Source organism: Syngnathoides biaculeatus, chromosome 2 (assembly GCF_019802595.1).
Source record: "Syngnathoides biaculeatus isolate LvHL_M chromosome 2, ASM1980259v1, whole genome shotgun sequence".
In the NCBI taxonomy this organism is placed as follows: domain Eukaryota; kingdom Metazoa; phylum Chordata; class Actinopteri; order Syngnathiformes; family Syngnathidae; genus Syngnathoides; species Syngnathoides biaculeatus.
This window is the reverse complement of record NC_084641.1, coordinates 41568657-41590684: the sequence shown is the minus strand read 5'-3', so window position 1 is coordinate 41590684 and position 22028 is coordinate 41568657. Positions and strand designations below refer to the sequence as shown.

Genomic DNA, 22028 nt, shown 5'->3' with positions numbered 1-22028 from the left:
TTGAAGTTGTTTTTTTTTTGTCCTGTTTGAGTTTTTAACCATGCCTTAATAAATCTCATTCAATATCAGCTGGTCATTAACATTAATATTTAAATTCAACAGTCATCAATGAATTTGTTTTTAAAACATTGACAGTTAGGGCTGACTTCACTTGTGTTCGGAACTTATTCTATTTGTGTGTAAGTTTAGAGTGCCACATTTTGTCCGCTTTAAAAGAGCCACAGTTCCCTCATGGTTTGGACCTTTTGTACTGATGTGAATACACACAGGTGAATCCTGGGATGTGGTAAAAACAACTGCTTCGAGACCTCCATTTTGCACCTAGATCCACTTTCATAGGGATTCTGGGCAGTTTGTTTGGGGTTGTTCGCATTAACTAACTTTTATCTGACCTAACAATGCCATGCTCCTTAGCTCATTACCATAGTGAAGAGGAAGCTGTACATCATATCTGATCCACCATCTTCATCTTAGCAATGTTATCCTTGCCTGTTGTGGCTCAGAATGATAAATGCTTCTTTGGTTTCCATCATATGTTTACCAACTGCGCTCCAAAATAGAAATAGAGTGCCTGGACAAAACTCAAGCAAGCAACAACATACAAAACATACAAACTCCACACCTTTTAACCACTCATCCACTATGCCACCACAGGATACATCCATCCATCCATCCAGCCAATCATTTTCTGAGCCTCTTATCCTCACAAGGGTTGCGAAAGTGCTGGAACCTACCCCTGCTGTCTCCAGGCAGGAGGTGGTGTACGCACTGAACTGGTTGCTAGCCAATTGGAGGATACAATGATTTTTACATTCTTTTCAACCTATATATTTTTTATACCACAAAGACAAGACATCAACAGTTCAATCTCAAACTTTTTTTGTTGCAAATACTCACCTATGTTGAATTAGACACTGTGACATGTTATGAAAAAGCTGGAACACGTCTATTTACTATATCAAATCACCTTTCCTTTTAACAACACTCAAAAAGCGTTTAGAAACTGAGGACATTAATTTTTGAAGCTATGTAGAGTCAATTGTTACCCCTGGAGTGCCAATGTTTTTCTCCCTGATTGTATTGTTGTTGTTGTGTGTGTGTGTGTGCGTGCGTGCGTGTGGTTGTGGGTCTCCATTGTCGTATTTTGTGCTTTGTGGACCACTGCCTCTTTAAAATAAGAGAAGATAGGGTTTTCTTATATAGCAATGACAAATACAGATTCCAGAATCCGCAGTGAGGCAAGTTTCCTGGCTTCCTTGTTATGTCAGCACTTCCAATTATGGGCATCGTCCCTGTTGGCCCCATCCTGGTGCTCTTGTCCTTGCGTGTCGCTGAGAGCTTTCATACTGAGCAAGTGAAGCATGAAAAGATCTTAATATTTGCAAACTTATACTATTAAGCCACACTCTTGTATCGCATGAAAAATGTGGTAGAGTTGCTGAAACAAGAAGGAACGTTTCTGAAAAAGACGTTGCTTGGATGGGAGCATACAATCGAGTTCAAAGTAATGGCAGGCCAATGTGACAAACCTGATTAATCCAAATTCTCAGTATATTTTTTCATCGTCACATGTCAAACAAGTTACCAATCAGTGCAGTAGATTCTCAGAAATCCAACAAGACCCAGCACTCATGACATGCAGGCTAAGGCTGTGCAATTGGGCAATTTGTTGAAGGGGTATGTTTAAAAAAACTGCCGTTGACTTTACAAAGTCAAAATTATTCTGTACAAACCTAATTTTGTTTCTAGGATTTACCAATCCTTTGAATCACTAACAGATATGTAGATATATGACCACAGTTTTTTATAAGTGCTTCACATCTGTGAGTCAACAAACTTGTGGTACCTTTCATTCACCTTTTATTCCACTCCAAGATTCCTTAATTACATTTCACAATTAATTTACATTTCTTGGTTTTGCTTCAGAAACAGCATTTTTGGGTTCACCCTACAAATTCTCGATTGGATTAAGGTCTGGGGATTGGGCTGGCCACTCCATGACATTAACTTTTGTTGGTTTTGAACCAAGACTTTGAATGTGTACTAGTGTGTTTGGGGTCATTGTTGAGTTGAAACACCCACTTCAAGGGGATGTCCTCCTCTTCAGTACAAGGTAACATGACCTCTTCAAGTATGTTGACCGATGCAAACCGATCCATGATCCCTGGTATGCGATAAATAGGCCCAACAGCATAGTAGGAGAAACATGCCCATACCATGATACTTGTACCACCATGCTTCACTGTCTTAACTGTGTTCTGTGGCTTGAATTCAGAGTTTGGGGGTCATCTCAACAAACTGTCTGCACCCCCTGAACCTAAAATAAACAATTTTCTCTCTTCATTCCACAAAATGTTCCTCCATTTGACTTTAGGCCAATTGACCTGTTCTTTGAAAAAAAATTGCCTCTTCTGCACATTTTTTGAGGGACTTTGGGGGAGATTCTTGTAAAAATACGTTTTTTTCACCGTAATAGATGCCGCCCCAGTCTTGTTCACGTTTCGAGTTAGACACAGGTCAAAAGTTAAAGGTACTTAATCTATATTTATGATGTCGTCTGGTCCAATAGAATTCTCAGCTATTTTTGTTCCAATGAATTTCCAAAAGTTAGCAAATTTTTCTTGGTAGTGATGAGGGAGTTGTTGACAAACAGTCGTCCATGCCCCGATGGACAAACCTTTTTTTCTCATGAAGCAAAAACACCACGAGTGTCCACCTTGAAAACCTGCAACACTCATTTCACTGGCGATTTCTTTCGCTTTCAGTCTGCTCCGCAGAATGGGTACGCCACGGGGATCTGCTCACCCAGTCTTCAAGAATGTTTTTAAATTTGGACTATCTGCTCTTATGACGTCTAAACCTTTTTGTTTTTCGGCATAGCATTAGTGCCTCATGTTATCCTCTCCAATGACTCACTATTGATTCGTTGATGCCAACCTTCCTGCAGCAGCCTGATTTCCCTCTTGGATGGACAGATCGATGGCTTTCAACTGAAAAGCTGTATCGTACGCTTTTCTTGTTGGATTCATCATGATAATCATGTGAAATATAAAAAATATCTTGTGTACTTGTGTATCCCGCTGCGGTTTGTTTCCAGTGTGCTAAAAACTAGGTCTGTCTTCTTCGTTGTCTTTTTATACACGCTTGAGGGAGGATCATCTCCACACTCGAGGGGGCTTTGTTTTCCTGTACCCATGACTGTTCTTCTCCAGATGGGAGGCATCCACGCATGCCCACAACCTTACAGCTAAAGGCTATATATAATCATTCTCTTCGAATGAGTTTTTTGTTGTACGTTTATTGATCACCACTAGCAAAAAAACAAAAACTTTTTAACCACATCGAAAAACAGGCCGCGGGGTTCACGGTGCCTGAAAAAAGTACTGGCTTGTTAGGAAAATATGGTGTATCGTAAATGCTTGCTCTAATCGGTTTGCTGAGAATCTATTGCACCTACTGGTAACTCGTTTGACAGGTAGCAATAAAAAAGATACTGGAAACGTGAATTCATCTGGTTTGTCACATTGGATGGCTATTATTTTGAACAATACTGTATGTTGCTCCAAAACCTGTTTGTAGCTTCCAGCATTAATGGTGCAAGTTAACTGTGCCATGGGCACTAACATATCATACCATCAGAGATGGTGCATTTTGAATTGTGATGGTGAGATTCTGGATAGTCATTTTCCTCTTTAACCCAGAGGACAGGATTTTCCCCAATTTTTTTCAATGTGGATTCATCAGGCCACATAACATGTTTCCAGTTTACATCAGTCCTTGTCCTGTGAGGATCATTCAGTTTCTATGTGGAGTGAGTGCTCTGTGTGTTATAGAGGATCTTTGAAATGTCTCTGGTCAGAATATGTGCATGGAAGGCAACTCATAACTATGTTGAATGTGTTCTAAACGTTTGAACCTTGGGAAACTTTCATCTTTGTAAGTATTGTATGTTCACAGACATTAGATTGAGGTCACAATTGTGTTTTATTTGAGAGCTCGATGTAAACGAGTGACTGTTGATGCAGCTATTATGTTTAGCATAAATAAGCTGGCTACCGGTACTTGGCACACTGGCACACAGTGCACAGTGTAATGTATATTTTTCTGTATCTTTCAGTTACAAATTTGTTAATTCATTTACCACAAGAGACTTCCATAAAAGCAAGAAAAGAACGCCTTGTGTATGGAGTTTCTTTATAAGTCCGCTGGCTGTCGAGCTTCACATAGTAATGTGGCGTGAGGATGCACAGTAAAAAGACGACCACACAGCGGGTTCAAGCAACACAGAGCTACATTAAGTCAACATGAGTTTACGCTCAGGAATGAACTATCTGAAAGATTATGAGCAGCAGAATAAAGCTGACAAAGAATCTAATCCAGAAGTTGGTGGGCCCACAGATCCACCAGGCCCTACAGTCCAGCTGTCGCTGGAGAGGAAGCAACTGTCGGTGAGACAGCAACCTTCACCTCCACACAGCACCAGGTCCAGGGCCCCCAGCAGGAGGTCACTTTCATCACCAGGTTTTTCAGCTACGAAAGCCTACGCCAAAGCTCAAGCAGCTAAAGCCCAGCTCGTCTTTGCTGAAAAAGAGGAAACCATGATGAGGCAGAGAGGAGACTTAGACCCAGGTGCATTAAAGCAAAAGGCTGATATAGATGCCAGTGTCCACATTCTGAGATGTGAAAAAGAAGTACCAGCAGCGGAGCCTGAAGCTGCAACGTATGAAGAAGTGGCAAGTCAGACCGGGGAGTCAGACATGGAACCCCCCATTAAACCTCAGCCCTTTAACGCTTCACAGCGCACCAGGGAATCTCTCCAACATCAAGGTGAGCTACTCGAATCCTTGAAAAGAAATGACAATCTATTAGACAGGTAAGTCATCAACCAACCTGTTACAACTGCAACTCCACAAGCGGCGCCACCAATGAACAACAACATTCAACATGAACAGGAAGTTAATCTAGGTCCAAATAACACCTCTTAACACCAGCTCGCACTTTCCAACCGACAAACAACACCCAACCTGAAGCAATTGGAGCACATGATTTTGCAAAGTATCTCATTCGCAAAGAACTAGTTAGGACTGGTTTACTCCATTTTGATGACAAACCAGAAAACCTTTGGGCATGGGAAACCTCATTCACAAGTGCAACTAAAGACTCAAATCAATCAGCTAGAGAGGAGCTTGATTTACTAACAAAGTGGTTAAGGCCCAAAGTATTCGTGCTGTGGACACCCTTAATCCCGGTGCAGGGGCAAAAATGGTTTGGAAAACGTCATGAGAAATGTTACGGCTCCTCAGAGGCCATTGTAGATGCACTCTTAAAAAAGATAGAAGAATTCCCAAGACTAACAAATAAAGATAGGGACAAGTTAAGAGAACTTGGTGGCATCCTGTTAGTTACAGTGTGCTAAGTCAGATGGTGCACTTCCAGGGCTTGTGTACCTGGACACACCTCGAGGGAGGAGACCAATAGTTGAAAAACCTCCCTTCAACCTGCAGGAAAAATGGACAATCATAGGATCGCAATACAAAGAGACTTATAGTGTGTCGTTTCCCCCCTTTCCTGTTCTTGTGCAGTTTTTTCAGCAACAAGCGAAAATGAGGAATGATTCAAGCTTTAATTTATCCAGCTGTAACAGTCAAGCGTCCAGTCGCACAGAAAGTCCACATCACACAATCGCAAAGCTACTGTGTCAGTACACAGAGCAGAGATTGCAGAGGAAAAACAAGATGGTTCAGAGGAAAAGAAAATAGAAGAACCAGATCGACAGTACGAGATTCATAAAAAGCACCTCTTAACCTCTTAAAAAATGTAATTCATTTAGAGGTAAACCAATTGAGCGTCGCGCCTTTCTCAAAGAGGAACGCATCTGTTACTGGTGTTGTGGTTTTGTACAGCATGTAGTAAGTATAGTATATTATAGTAAAAATTGTAAGGTGACAGTCAAGTGTGCAGAGTGTGACAGCCCCAAGCACATATCAGCTCTTCATCCAGGTCCTGTTCCTGTCCCAAAATGCGACACCTCAGAGAGAGCTGTTACTGAGGAGAAAACACCAGTTCTCTCCAAGTGCACAGAGGTATGTAGTCTGAGTGAAAGCCCACGCTCTTGTTCTAAGCTCTGTTTAGTGGAAGCTTATCCAGAAGGCCAAAAAGACAAAACGTTAAAAATGTACGCAGTGATTGACGAACAGAGTAATAAGTCCCTAGCTACGACATAGGTCTTTGACTTGTTTGAAATCAACACCTCACCCACCCCGTACACTCTCAAAACTTGTTCAGGAAAAGGAGAAACTGCGGACAGAAGAGCTGAGAACTTTTTCATACAGGCCATGGACGGAGAGACGAAAATCAAGCTGCCCCCTTTGATCAAATGTGACTCAGTTCCGGATGACAAATCTGAGATCCCCTCACCTGAGATCACTTGGTACCACCCTCATCTTCTCCCAACCACAGACAAAATCCAACCTGTTGATAACCATGCTCCAATCCTCCTACTCCTGGGAAGAGACGTCCTCCGGGTTCATAAGGTGTGTGAACAGATAATCGGCCCCAACAATGCTCCTTATGCCCAAAGACTGGACTTAGGTTGGGTTATAGTGGGAGAGGTATGTTTAGGTAAAGCTCACAGCACAACAGAGGTTAATGTATACAAGACACATAGGTTAGAAAACGAACGCACAACTTAATTTGAACCGTGTCCAAACACCATTACAGTGAAAGAAGACTGTAGTGTCGGGCCTCAGCTACACAACAGCACGTGCAAACATTTCAGACTCTGCAGTTCACACAGACAAGCCAAGTCAGTCTGTGTTTGACAGAACAGAGTCAGATGACAAGGTAGCGTTGTCTATAGATGACAACGCTTCTAACGCTTATGGATGGTACAGTTAGTGAGAACAAGGAAAACAGTGGGGTTTCTCCTTTACCCTTCCGCTGTCCAAGAAGAAGGCTCCCAAGCAACAGAGATCGGGCCTTAAAACGCCTCAATTCGCTGAAAAAGACTTTAGAAAAGAAGCCAAAAATGAGTGAGCACTACATTCAGTTCATGCAGGAAATGCTGGATAACGATCAAGCTGAGCATGCTCCCCCTCTGCCAGAAGGTAAAGAACATAGGTATCTTCTAACATTCAGCGTATACCACCCATAGAAACCAGAACTAATTCATGTTGTTGCTTCTTTCAAACAAAAGTCAAGTACAGTTTCTGCTCTACCTGGAAACTTCTCCTCTGGACAGTTGTATGGAAAACAATGGAAACATGTACAACCGCTAACAGATACATTTTGTAAGAAGTGGAATATTTGTCTACACTGCAGAAACACACAAAATGAACTGAAAACTGGATAAATCTCAAAGAAGGCGATGTCCTGTTAAAGGATGCTCAGGCACACAGGAATGAATGGGCGATGGGACTGAGAGTGAAAACTCTACCCAGCAGTGACAAGAAAGTCTGCAAAATGGAAGTGCGGATAGTTAAAGAAGGGACTGTGATGGTGTTCTTGAGACCTATTTCAGAGATTGTGGTTTTACTTTGAGACTGATTGAATATTCCTTGTGATGTTTGATGAATATGTTGGTATTTAAGTGATATAATGTGATTATATCAAGCGGGGAGTGTAATGTCTTTTGTTGAAAGATTTGTATATTTCATAACATAAATGTTGGTTAAAAAGTTAAAAATATGTTTATTTCATGATGCGGTGCGTTAAAATGTTTTAAAAGAAAAAGCTGTGAGGATCATTCAGTTTTTATGCGGAATGAGTGCTCTGTACGTTATAGAGGATATTTGACGTGTCTCCGGTTAGAGTATGTGCATGCCGGACATTAAGTCGGAAGGCAACTCATAACTACGTTGAATGTGTTCTAAACGTTTGAACCTTGGGAATCTTTCGTCTTTGTAAGTATTGTATGTTCACAGACATTAGGTTGAGGCACTTTTATTTGAGAGCTCGATGTAAACGAGTGACCGTTGATGCAGCTATTGCTATGTTTCGCATAAATAAGCTGGCTACTTGTACTTTGCACAATGGTGCACAGTGTAATGTATATTTTTCTGTATCTTTCAGTTACAAATTTAATTAATTTACCACAAGAGACCTCCATAAAAGCAAGAAAAGAACGCCATGTATACAGTTTCTTTATAAGTTCGCTGGCTGTCTATCTTCACATAGGAACGTTTTGTGAGGACAGCACAGTGTGCATATATTCGTACATATGCTTTCTCTCAGCTGTCAATTGTTTGCCTTCTCCTCCCTCCCCCGCAATGCCTTTTGCTTGTCACTTACCCTTCTCTTCGAATAGTCGCTCAACACCAGAGGTAAATGAACATAATTTTCATTAAGTTTACATTCCATTAAGTCAGTCACTCACATTAGACGAGCACAATCGCGCTCGAAGAACAAATTAGGCTATTTACATGTAAAATGCGATTCGATTTATGAAAAATTCACGACAAAACGACTTCCACAACCGATTAATTTTGAAAGTAGAGGTACCACTGCAAACTGAAAACATAGATTAATCTGGTATAGTGATATTGGAGTACTATTTTGAACATTACCATATGTTGCTCCAAAACCTGTATGAAGCTTTCAGCATTAATGGTGCATTCACAAATGTGAAAGCTAACTATGGCATGGGCACTAACACGGCCCATACCATCACAGATGCTGGCTTTTGATTTTTGTGATGATATTATGTATGGATGGTCCTTTTCCTCTTTGACCCAGACGACACAGTGTCCATGATTTTCAAAAACAAATTGAAATGTTGACTTGTCAGAACACAGCACGGTTTTCCACTTTACGTCAGTCTATATCAGATGAACTTAGGCCCAGATAAACTGGTGGCCTTTCTGGGTGTTGGAGATAAGGTGTAAATAAATAAATAAATAGACAAATAAATAAATAAAGCTTGTGGTTCCAATTTCCAGACCGACCCTAAAAATTCCCGCCGACCCGAACATTTTTACACCACGTAATTAATCTGTCAGGGGTGTCGTTCTCCACGGCCCTGTATGCAGCGAGGTAGTGTGCTCTGTGTGCCACAAAACCACATGTGCACTCAGCATGCTGGTGTGGAAGCACAGAACAAAGAAGTTGCAATATAACAGGATCTTCAAATACTATATTCTTCACTGTACATAAAGTGGTTAAAATTGGTATACATATACATTTCGATATGATATTCGATGTCTTATGTCACAAATTTATATTTATTACGGTAACTTGCACCCCAACCTGAACTCTGTGACCTCCTCGGGGAACTTGCATTTTACTATCGTTAGTGTACATGCTTGTTGCTACTGCACCTAAGATCAGAAAGACTGCCCATGAGTTTGTTTTAACTTAAACCAAGTCAAAAAATGTCGGATACATCAGCTAGTTGTGCAGCTGCTTTGAAAAGAAATGCGTCATCACTTGTGCCGATGACACCACCGACCTGGAGTCTGGAAGTAGTGCTGATGGCAGTCCGAAACAACGATAGCTTGCCTCAATGGCTTCAGGTGGGTATAAAAGCAACTTGAGCTCAAACTACATAATATAAGCGTCATGGGCACGTTTAAAAAAAAAAAAAATGGGAGCGCGCATACAATTGAAATGGTCGCCTCTTTTAAAATGTGCCCATTACCCTCGTTTCTACGTAACTTGAGCTCACATTGTTTTGATAGCCACCTGACAAGATGAGGTGAGCGAGAGGCTTCTCTGCGGAACTAAAACTCCTGGGATTAAAAAAATGTTTCCCCACAAACGCCATGGATGGCACAGAGGATGACATGCTGTGGGGAGCAAAATAGGATCACTGTTCATGAATTCAGGAGGCACCAGTGGTGGACCAAATCACCAAAGGTAGCTACGATGGATATTTTTCTGATTGTATATGAGCCAGATGTTGCTTTTGAAGTCTTGGCCAAGGATGTGTAATGTAGAGTATAAACTGCACTAGGCACAAATGTTTTATGCACAAATGTAATATGTGTTAAGCTCATGCCATCATTGAGCATTTATTTTCGTTGGTTGAGGGATTCTGTTCTGACATTTACAGGGACCAGGACAACAGTGTCTTGTGGCCTGTCCCGAGATTATATTACGACTACATCAGCACATGCACAATGATTATTATTTAGGATTGCTGTACAGACATTTTTTTAAAAAACAATACAAGTACAAACCTAACAAAATATAAATACAGATAATTCACAATATTTTGAGAATATGGGTAGCAGTAAATTGATGGTGTGCATTGCACATTGTTAGAAGGGTTTTCCTGTTTTTTTGGGGGGTTTTTTTTAGGTCAACTTTGGGGGTGCACATTACACTTCAGGACGCATTATACTCGAGAAATTATGGTACTTCATCTCGTTCCTACCAGAATTTCTCTTTCAACTTTAGGTCACATCCAACTTGTGGGGCATAGCCGCTAATCACGTTATAAAATACTATATACTCGTACATAACACACTTAATTTAAAGTTTCATTTTCATTACTCAATTGATACTCTTTTCACCTCCAAGACATTCTTAGCCTTCCTTTCAAATAACCCCTACTCCATTTCTCTTCCCATCTACTTCACGGTAAAAGAATTTAAAACTTGTCCCCAAACATCTAGTCTTACTACCTTTCCACCTGCTCTCTTGGATGCTCAATTTATCAACCTTTCTTATAATCATCATGCCAACCAACTCCTGAGCTTTTCCTGTCATAGTCCAACATTCAAAGTCCCTACACTCAGTTGTAGGCTCTGTACATTCCTCTTCTTTTTTTGACAAATCCGCTTTCATCCTCTTCTTTGTCTTTGACCCACAGTATCTGAATTTCTACCGACGCCCTGCAGGTTAATGTTGGGCGGGCGTTGTTAATCTGTGCCACGTCCGATTCGGTATGGGATTTTTTAGATGAACACTCATATTTGTTTGGCAACATTTTAGGCCAGATGCCCTTCCTAACGCAACCCTCTGCATTTATCTGGGCTTGGTACTGGCCTACAGATTGCACTGGCTTGTGCCCCCATAGGGCTGCATTGCATGTATACCTCACGGTAGGTTAAAATAGATTTTCAAATATTTGCATTCTGTATTTAAATTTTAAGCACATAAAAGCCAATCGAGCAGTTTTTGTCCCAATTCTACCCCTTCCCAAACATGCATGTCAAATGCTTTACAGTCTTATGTCTTATAATATCATCCTTTAAAGTGGTCCTCAGGTCTAAGGTGTGTTAAGAGTGAATTTGTCTCGATTTAAGGGTCCGAAACAGGTCAAGGCCAACGATTTTAAATTATAAACATGTACAATATTTACGGCCAAAACTTGTGTGTGGAGAAAGTAGATGTCTCCCGAGTCATGATACTGAGATTTTTGAAAAACACAATGCAGCTATTCAAAGAAACAATCTATATTGCCGAACACCAGTACATCTGAAAATGAAACAAACACATCTTACCCAGTATTGTTTTATGGCCTCAGGATCGCTCCAGAAGAGCTGGGCGAAGTGGCCAGAGAAAAAGAAGTCTGGATATCCCTGCTGAAACAACTGCCCCCGCAACCTGACCCAGAAAAGCGGTAGAAGATTGATGGATAGATGGACCGCACACAAATTTTTTTTCGCACTGTCTGTCACAGAAAAAAAAAAACCTCTTTTGCAAAGTAGATTTGCAAAATCTTTGTGTGTCCAGGCCTCACACAGCGTCCCAACTTCATTTTTATTTGGGTTCGTCATGATGATAGCCTCCAAGATATGGCCTAAATGTGACTGGAACTAGCTATGAATGCTACATTGAAAGTTCATGCTCATCTTGTCCAAATGTGCTGGTAATGTGATGTACAATGTTAGTTACTTTTAGAATACAATTTCCTTGTGTCCGTAGAAGAACTTAAGGCAGCAGGTGCTGTATTTCCTGAAATTTACGTAATGATCCTCCACAAAAGATGCTTGGGAGTTTCTCCCAAAATTAAATGATGCAATTTGTTTCTCAACTCTGAGGTTGGCAGGCAAACCAATGTACAAGTTTTGTTCTTTGCAAATCACACAGCTGCTGTTCACCCATCTTCCAAAGTTTTTGAGTGGATGGATACAAACCACAAACAAGTAGGCAGGTATTGAACAAGTAGCCTGTGTATGTAGCACCGACGCCTGAAACAGATCAGCTTCTTTTTCTGCCTTTTGCCTTGCAACAGCTGTTTGTTACACTCAATGAACCACATAGAAGTCAAACTTAAACAGGGTCACAGACCCAGCGAAAGTGGACGACTTCAAATACTTGGGGTCAACAATACAGATCAATGGAGAGTGTGGTCAGGAAGTGAAGAAACGGGTTCAAGCGGGGTGGAACAGTTGGCCAAAGGCGTCTGGTGTTTTATGTGACAGAAGAGTCTCCGCCAGGATGAAAGGCAAAGTTTATAAAACAGTGGTGAGGCTGGCCATGATGATTAGAGACAGTGGCTCTGAAGATACAACAGGAAGCAGAACTTGAGGAAGCAGAAATGAAGATGCTGAGGTTCTCGCTTGGTGTGAGTGAACCGGTTGGATAGGATTAGAAATGAGCTCATTAGAGGGATAGCCAATTTTGGATGTTTTGGACACAGGGTTAGAGAGAGCAGACTTTGATGGTTTGGACATGTTCAGAGGCGAGAGAGTGAGTATATTGGTAGAAGGGTGCTGAGGATGGAGCTGCCAGGCAAAAGAGCAAGAGGGAGACCAAAGAAAAGGTTGATGGATGTTGTGAGTGAGGACAGGAGGACAGTGGGTGTTAGAGAGGAAAATGCACGAGATAAGCTTAGATGGAAAAAGATGACACGCTGTGGCGACCCCTAACAGGACAAGCCGAAAGAAGAAGTAGGATACAACAGTGGGGAAAATCAATTCTCATGGCATGGAACCGTTAAATAATTGACAATACATAAATAGGTCACACAAACAATAACATTCTTGGAAAAGCATCATGATGGATGACTGTTTAGCACATCTGCCTCGCAGTTCTGAGGACAGGATTGAAATTCCAGCCCCATCTATGTGGAGTTGTATATTCTCTCCATGCCAGTATGGGTTTTCTCCTGGTGCTCTGGTTTTTCTCCCACACTGCCACAATGCAGGGTAGGTTAATTGAAGACTCTTTTGACCATAGATGGTGTGAATGTGAGTACAGATAGTTGTTTGGTTCCATGTGCCCTGCAATTGGCTGGCGAACAGTTCAGTGAGTACCCCAGCTCTCAACTGAAGATAGCTGGAATAGAGTCCAGCACATCTGCGACACTTCTGAGGATAAGCAGAACAGAAGATGAATAAATTAATGTTCTCAAAAAATATGAGTTTAAATGCTTTTTAGTTTTGTTCATTTAAAATCGTAGTTGATTTTACCCAAAACACACACCCTTTTATACGCAAATGTTTTTTTTATTTTTATTTTTTTTAATCTTCTTCTTCTTTTCCTTTCGGCTTGTCCTGTTAGGGGTCGCCACAGCGAAAAGAGCTCTCTTCATCAGACAGAGTTCTGTGTTTATCCTCATGTTTGGTCATGTCGTGGTGATTAAAACTGTAGTCTTTTAACACTGTAACCTGTATACCACAAAATAAGCACACAGCTTTACCTTTGACTTTCATAAAGAAGTACTTTGCAGTCTATGTCTTGTTGAAAACACAGTATTTATCAACTTTTCTATTCTTGCTGTCAAGCGTTATTTGTTGCTGTTTACATGCACTCACCCCTCATGCTTGCGCATCCATCCACACGGAAGTAAATACAAACAAAATAAAATGAAAAAATAAAAGCAACACATGCACATTGTATTGCATGCACAGCATACATACTGCATATTTTAAAATGGATTTTCTAATATATGATTGCCCTCACTTAGGCCAGACTGGGTCAACCATCGGTGTGGCCTGCGGGACGTAGAATGGCCAAGTCGGCTCTAGACGATTGGCAGGGTACACCCTGGACTGCTTGCCAGCCAATCAAAGACCTTAATGTCTCAATGTCACCAAACTCCAACCAGTCATCACTTAATGGAGACATCCCTTATTATGCCCACTGCAGCTACACTGAAAATATCAAAATAAAATCCCTAATGCAATATTTTGTTTTTTATGGACGTTAAAAGTTTTCCTCCACACAGGCACTTACAATAGTGAAAACTTTCATGCATCAATTCATCTTCTATCGCTTATTCAAGGTCGGTTCGCATGGGCAGTACCTGTAACAGGGACGCCCAGACTTTTCTTTCCCCAGCCAATTTATCCAGCTCCTCCAAGGGGGCTACCGTTTTCCGACTGAGGTCTCAGATTTGGAAGTGCTGATTCTTATCCCACCCGCTTCACACTCAGCTTCAAACCACTCCAGTGAAAGATGGAGATCACGACTTAATGAAGCCAACAGAACCACATCATCTGCAAAAAGCATAGATGCAATACTGACGCCACCAAATCGGACCCTTCTATGCCTCGGTTGCGCCTAGAAATTCTGTCCGTAAAAGTTTTGAACAGAGTCTGTGACAAAGGCCAGCCTTGAAGTAGTCCCACCCTCCCGAATAACCCCCCACAGAACCCCCCAAGGAACACAGTCGAATGCCTTCTCCAAGTCTACAAAAACACGTAGACTAGTTGTTCCAACTCCCATGCACCCTCAAGGACGCTGCTGAGGGTGTAGAGCTGTTCCACTGTTCTTGCGCCAGGACAAAACACATTGCTCCTGGTGAATCTGAGATTTTACTTCCCGGGGGACCCTTCTATCCAGCACCCCTAAATAGACCTTACCGGGGTGGCTGTGGGGTGTGATCCCCCTGTAGTTGGAACACACCCTCCAGTTCCAGGTGGACCACCACCCCAGTCTGCCAATCCAGATGCACTGTCTCGAATGTCCACATGATGTTGTAGAGGCTTGTCAACCATGCCAGCCCCAAAAGATTCAGAGCCTTTAGAAACCATCCACCCCTGGGGCCTTGCCACCAATGAGCTTTTTAACCACCTCGTTGACCTTGTCCTCTGAGATAGGAGAGCCCGCTTCAGAGAACCCACACTCAGTGCGCTGAACTATTGTTTGGTACATAGGCAGAAACAACCATAAGGACCTGTCCCCCCACCGGAAGGTGAAGGGAGTATACCCTCTAGTCCACCGAGGTGAATCCCAACGTACAGGCGCTAAGCCAGGTGGCAATAAGTATACCCACACCTGCTAGGCCTTTCACCAAGTGGAAATCCAGAGTGGAAGAGAGTCCAACCCCTCTCAACAGGACTGGTACCAGAGCCCAAGTTGTGTGTGGAAGTGAGCCCGACTATATCTAGCCAGAACTTCTCGACCTCAAACACAAGCCCACAGCTGCTCGGCGCTTCTCACAGTGGGCAACTCCAGAGTGGAAAAGCATTGAACTCCTCTCAAGAAGACTGGTACCGGAACTCAAGCTGTTTATGGATATGAGCCGCTTGCAACAAAGTGATCAGCTTGGAGTGTCATACTTTATTCTCTTCATGATGTATGGGGTCATTCTTACTGATAGCAGGAATATATATTTTTTGCCTTGGTGCAATAAATTTCCAGTACTGAATGCTTTTTAGGGCAATTGGTTAGTGTGTTCGCTTCACACTTCTGAGGACCGGGGTTCATTAACAAAAGCATACATTGCTAACCAAACCAAGCCAACAATGAACTATAAATTTGAAAGGTCTCTCCAACTTCATTTAATTTTTTTTTAACCCACAATGATATCCTTGTCTGTTTTTCTTGGTGTAAAAGTGAATTATTGTTCTCGTAAAATAATTTTAGCAATGGATGTTCAAAGCTCCCAAATAGTTTTTCTGGTTAATGTTATGTTACCACCCTCATTTAAAATCCAGAAGGCTAGGCAGAAAATGGTAGGCCTCATTGGCCTCACAGTTCTGCAGATTGAGGTTAAAATCCCAGCCACGACATGTGGAGTTTGCATATTCTTCCCGTGGCTGCATGGGTTTTTTCCAGGCACTCTGGTTTCCTCCCACATCCCAAAAAAATGCATTGATTGCTGACTCTTAAGTGGCCACTGAGCGTGATTGAGAGTGCGAGTGTTGTCTGTCTCCATGTGCCCTGCGATTGGCTGGTAACCAGTTCAGGGTGTACCCTGCCTCCTCCCCGATGAGTGCTGGGATTGGCTCCAGCACTCCTGTCACCCTTGTGAGGATAAGGGGCTCAGAAAATGGATGGATTGAACACTTGATTTAAATGATTGTCATTTGCTCATGTGTCAGGTGTGAGCAGCTTCTTGGTGTGAATGGGAAGCTGAGACAAGAACTAATGCTGATCGTGGAACCAATCCCAGAGCTGCAGGAAAGGCTCGGTCAACTACTACAGCTTCTGATTGAAAGGTAGCTTCATTTACCTCATTCAGATACATGACTGTCAAAATGTTAGCCATGCAATAGCTCTCAATATGATGTACTACATACAGCTCTCTTCTGCTACAACAACAGTACTGGACGCATTTTTTTTATTATTTGTCAAACAAAAATGTTTTTCATTTCCATGTGATATTTTTTTCCTTCAGTTCTCTTGTGGTGGACAAGCAGCCGCCCCAGGTCATTAAGACTCAGTCAAAGTTCTCTACAACTGTGCGTTACCTGCTAGGTGAGAAGATAGCACCTGGGAAGCCTGTGGTGCTCAGGGCACAAATCATTAATGAACTCCAGGCCAGAAGCCTGAACGTTACACCCAGGTGAGAAACACTTGTTGAATTTACACATTCTGTATTCACACACACACTAAACTAAGTGTGTGACCTAGTAGGTACTACAGATCCCAAGTCCTGCATTTAATTTCCAAATCAAAAATAAGGCTTTAATTATGCTTTCAAATGACAGTGCATCTTCAATTCAGAGACCTTAAAAAATTCAGACACAATTACCAACATGTTCTTTGGAAGTTGTAAACAGATTAGACCTAGCCATCAATGGGTTAGATGACTTTATAGCTAGATTTCCCTCACATCCAGAGCTTTAAACAAATGTGATACAGCTGTTAATAAATACTTTGTATTTGAATGTACCAAAATTCCGACTTTAATTGTACCTCGATACAGGTAGGATTCTACTGCAAAAACCTTAAACACTACTAAAAGCAATGAATTAATCACTGATGAAAATCTTCAGTCTTTGTATGTGAAAATGTAACCACTTTCAAACATTTTAACTCACAACATTGAGCATGTCCAATCCCAAGGACTGTTTACATATCTGATATAAATATCTATTCATTTCTTGAGCCACTTATCCTCACAAGGGTCACGGGAGTGCTGGAGCCTATCTCAGCTATCTTCTAGCAGGAGGCGGAATAAACCCTGGACTGGTTGCCAACCAATCGCAGGGAACATAAAGACCAATAGCCACTCCAACTCACAGTCACACATAAGGGCAATTTGGACTCTCCAATGAATGCATGTTTTTGGGATGTGGGTGGAAACCGGAGTGCCCAGAGATAACCCACATAAGCACGGGGAGAACATGCTAACTCCACACAGCGGGGCCGGGATTTGAACCCCAGTCCTCAGAACTCTGAGGCGAACTCCACCGTGCCATCTCTGATATAAATACAGTATTACATATTTAAATGTAGGAGTCACTGATAGTGTAATGGTACACATGCCTGATTTTGGTGTGGGCAGCGTCGGATCAATTCCCGCTCAGTGATGGTGTGGATATTTGCCCTGCGACTAACTGGCTACCAGTTCAGGGTGTAATCTGCCTTTTGCCCAAAGCTAGCTGGGATAGGATTCGGCTCTCCCGTGACCTTGTGAGGATAAGTGGTGTGGATAATGGATGGATGGATGGATATTTAAATATGACATACTTTATACATGGTATTACAGTAAAATAGCAGAAATAGCTAACATGATCAAAGTTACTGCAATTTGGCTCCAGCCTCCAAAAGAAAAATACAATTTAAAATTTTGTAATTGTATTATTGGGGTATAAGTTAACTTATATTTAATTTATATTGAATTAACACTTAATTCAAAACTTTTTTGTAATTATTCTTCTGAAAAGCACTGCAACTTATTAGACTAATTCAGTGACAACGCTGTTTTTAACGTAACTGATAAGTGTGTACGAGGCAAAGTTAGTTAGTTCCAGATTGATCATCATTCTTGTCTATCCAATTAAAAAGCAAAACTTGAAAGTCCATTCATTTGTGACAGAGCAGGCGTCCAAATTTTTTTTTCTCCCCTTCCTTCCATCCATCCATCTCTCCATCTATATTTGGTACTGCTTTTCCTCACAGAGGTCACTCATCTGCTGGGAACAGGAGGCCGGGTACACCTTCAAATGGTTCCCACCCAATCACAGGGCAGTGAGAGACAAACAACCACTCTCACTCACATTCACACCAACAGGCATATTTGAGTCTTCAATCAAGCACCATGCATGTTTTTAGGATATGGGAGGAAACCGGAGTACCTTGAGAGAACCCACTTGGGGGCATGGCCTGCGAACTCCACACGTGGGGCTGGAATTTGAATCCCAGTCATCAGAATTGTGAGACAAATGTGCTAACCAGGCATTCATTGTGTTGCCCCCTTGGAGAACCTTCAATTTTAAATGGTTAAATACACTTAAAAAACAGATTTACCTGATGACTATCCATGACTAATAATGTGTCTTTTTTTAATCACATGAGAAGTCCTCCTACCCCCACATCCTTTTCAATTCGCCTTAAACAAATGTGCCCATGTCTAAGACCCATGCGTTAGTGAGTTACGGCAAAATCAAAGCCGGAAAAATTACAGCCTGTGTTCAATGTTGTTTTTATTACATGTCACAGGGGCACAAAAAAATGGCTGGAAGGTTGCAAATGCCCTGCGGGCTGTCAATTGGACACCCCTGGACTACATAATAATACTATTGAAGTTAACAAATTAAAAAGGCTTTTGAGGGCATGAAACACACGTCATGTGGCATTACTTGCAGTGACAATGTTGGGGAAGTGATCAATAACACAGCCATCCTTGAACATAACACAGCCACCAAGACCACATGCGCCACCTTCAGGAATATGGTATGTAATGTGCTCCTAGCCTGCAGTTTTGAAATGCGTGAACACTAGTAATAAATTCAACTCTGAATTTCCATGCAACAGTCCATCAAGAAGATCAAAAGAGCAGATAGAAAGGGATCTGAGTCTGTGACAGAAGAAAAATTTGCCCTCCTCTTCTCAACAGAGATCACCATCACAGGCTGTGACACTCCTTACAGAATCCAGGTTTGCTTTTTAAATGTACTTTAAAACTTTTTACCTATTCAACTGTACTGGGAACTCAATTGATTGTATACTACCGTAAACCACAATCTTGTAGTGATTACTAGTGTTAGTATCATGTTGAATTTTATAATTGCAGATGATCTCATTGCCGGTCGTCGTCATTGTCCATGGCAGCCAAGACAACAATGCCCTGGCTACCATCATATGGGATTGTGCTTTTTCTGAGCCAGTAAGGGAATTTTTTCCAACCTTTTCCCCATACAGTGGTATCTTAATGTTCCACCATTTTATTACCGTGTTGAAGGTATACCCCTCAATAACCTCATCACTGTCCATTAGAAGTAATTAGCTCTTTTCTGTTTTTGTGTGTGTGTCTGCGTCCGGATGTGTGCATGTGTGATGGGAGTGTTAGGGGCGCTGCAATATGATTGGCTGCATGAAAGACATTTCCGTCACACGGTAAACTGTCACCCCAACACTCTCTGAGGCATAGAGGGCTAAGATGTGAGCCGAACGGCGGTAATATATGATTGTAGTAAAAAGTGAAGTATGAGTGACAGCAGCAAAAGGTGACAGCGTTTTTTAATAGAACTTTTGCTACCTTACTGCTCATATAATGACTTCAGTCTCTACTGAGAGAATCTTCTCTTAAACAGTACAAATCATATCTAGGCAGACAGAAGAAACTGGATAATTTGTTCAAAGCTTGAGGTGCTTGGGATGCAAATCTTAATGACAGACAAGTTATCTGGATGCCTATTTATATATATATATATATATATATATATACACACACACACACACACCAGTTCAGGGTGTCTCCTTCCTCCTGACCAATGACAGCTGGAATTGGCTCCAGCAGTGCCACAACCCTCGTGAGGATAAGCGGCTCAGCAAATAGATGAATGGATGGAAGGATTTACAGAAGTGTTAAAAATAAATAGCAGACCAATGTAATTTGCAAGATTAATCCATGTTTTCAGTATATTTTTGTATTGCTACTCGTCAAACAAGTTAACAGTACGTGGAGCAGATTGTCAGAAAACCAACAAGACCCGGCATTCACGATACAGTGAAGAAAACAAGTATTTGAACACCTGCTATCTTGCAAGTTCTCCCACTTAGAAATCATGGAGGAATTTTCATCATAGGTGGATGTCCACTGTGAGAGAGATAATCTAAAATGAAAAATTCAAAAATCACAATGTATGATTTTTTTTTTTTTTTTTTTTTTAACCATTTATTTGTGTGATACAACTGCAAATCAGTATTTGAACACCTGAGAAAACCAATGTTAATATTTGGTACAGGAGCTTTTGTTTGCAATTACAGAGGTCAAACGTTTCCTGTAATGTTCACCAGGTTTGCACACACTGCAGGATGGATTTTGGCGCACTCCTCCACACACATCTCTAGATCAAACAGCTTTCTTGGCTGTCATTGAGAAACAGAGTTTCAGATCCCTCCAAAGATTTTCTGTTGGGTTTAGGTCTGGAGACTGGCTTTTCTCCGTCTTTCGTGACCAACCTGGTGTACATGTCGTCATATGCCTCTTGTTTAGCCTTTGTCACCTCTACCTTTGCCCTACGTCATATCTCAATGTACTCCTTTTGCGTCTCCTCAGTTTTCTCAGTGTAAGAGTAGTAAACACATTCAGAGAATCTGGAGAAATCTCTGTATATAATCGGGAAGTTTGAAAACCAGACTGTACTATCCCATGCCCATCCATCACAATACATTCTTGAATATCCAGAACTCTTCCCATTAGTACTCCACGTTTTATGCCATTGATTTTTGTAAATGTATCAATAACTCCTCTTCTTCTTCTTTTCCTTTCGCCTTGTCCTGTTAGGGGTCGCCACAGCGTGTCATCTTTTTCCATCTTTGCCTATCTTCTGCATCTTCCTCTCTAACCCCAAGTACTCTCCTGCCTGTCTCTCTGATTACCTTGGCTGTTGTAGTCCAGTCTTCCGGGAGCTTCTGCTGTCCATCGAGAGACTGTCTCACCTCTTTCCGAAAGGCCGCACAACATTCTTCCTTTCTCAACTTCCACCACATGGTTCTCTGCTCTACCTTTGTCTTCTTAATCTTCCTACCCACCACCAGAGTCATCCTACACACCACCATCCTAAGATGTCGAGTTACACTCTCCCTACCACTACTTTACAGTCAGTAACCTCCTTCAGATTACATTGTTTGCACAAAAAATAATCCACCTGCGTACTTCTACCTCCGCTCTTGTAGGTCACTATATGTTCCTCCCTCTTCTGGAAACAAGTGTTCACTACAGCCATCTCCATCTTTTTTGCAAAGTCCACCACCATCTGTCCCTCAAAGTTCCTTTCCTGGATGCTATACTTACCTCATCACTTCTTCATTGCCCCTGTTTCCTTTACCAATATGTCCATTACAATCTGCACCAATCACAACTCTCTCGCTGTCTGGGATGCTCTGAACTACCTCATCTAGTTCCTTCCAGAATTTCTCTTTCAACTCCAGGTCACATCCTACCTGTGGGGCATAGCCGCTAATCACATTATGCATAACACCCTCAATTTCAAATTTTGGTCTCATCACTCGATCTGATACTCTTTTCACCTCCAAGACATTCTTAGCCAGCTCTTCCTTTAAAATAACCCCTACTACATTTCTCTTTCCATCTACTCCGTGGTAGAATAATTTAAACCTTGCTCCTAAACTTCTAGCCTTTCCCTTTCCACCTGCTCTCTTGGATGCACAGTACATCAACCTTTCTCATAATCATCATGTCATCATGGGGGATGTCTGTTTATGTTGGTAGCAGAACG

At 41.7% G+C, this 22028-nt stretch overlaps 1 protein-coding gene across 7 annotated transcripts in view; it reads left to right on the top strand.

The window, feature by feature from the left end:
• stat6 (signal transducer and activator of transcription 6, interleukin-4 induced) overlaps window positions 1-22028 on the top strand; it is a 126067-nt gene that overhangs the window by 51339 nt on the left and 52700 nt on the right. For all 7 annotated transcript variants that reach the window (XM_061805894.1, XM_061805856.1, XM_061805848.1 and 4 more), the window contains 5 exons: window positions 16218-16334; window positions 16514-16681; window positions 18930-19017; window positions 19099-19221; window positions 19358-19450. In XM_061805894.1, the coding sequence (XP_061661878.1) occupies window positions 16218-16334; window positions 16514-16681; window positions 18930-19017; window positions 19099-19221; window positions 19358-19450 (589 nt within the window). The remainder of the gene's footprint in view (window positions 1-16217; window positions 16335-16513; window positions 16682-18929; window positions 19018-19098; window positions 19222-19357; window positions 19451-22028) is intronic.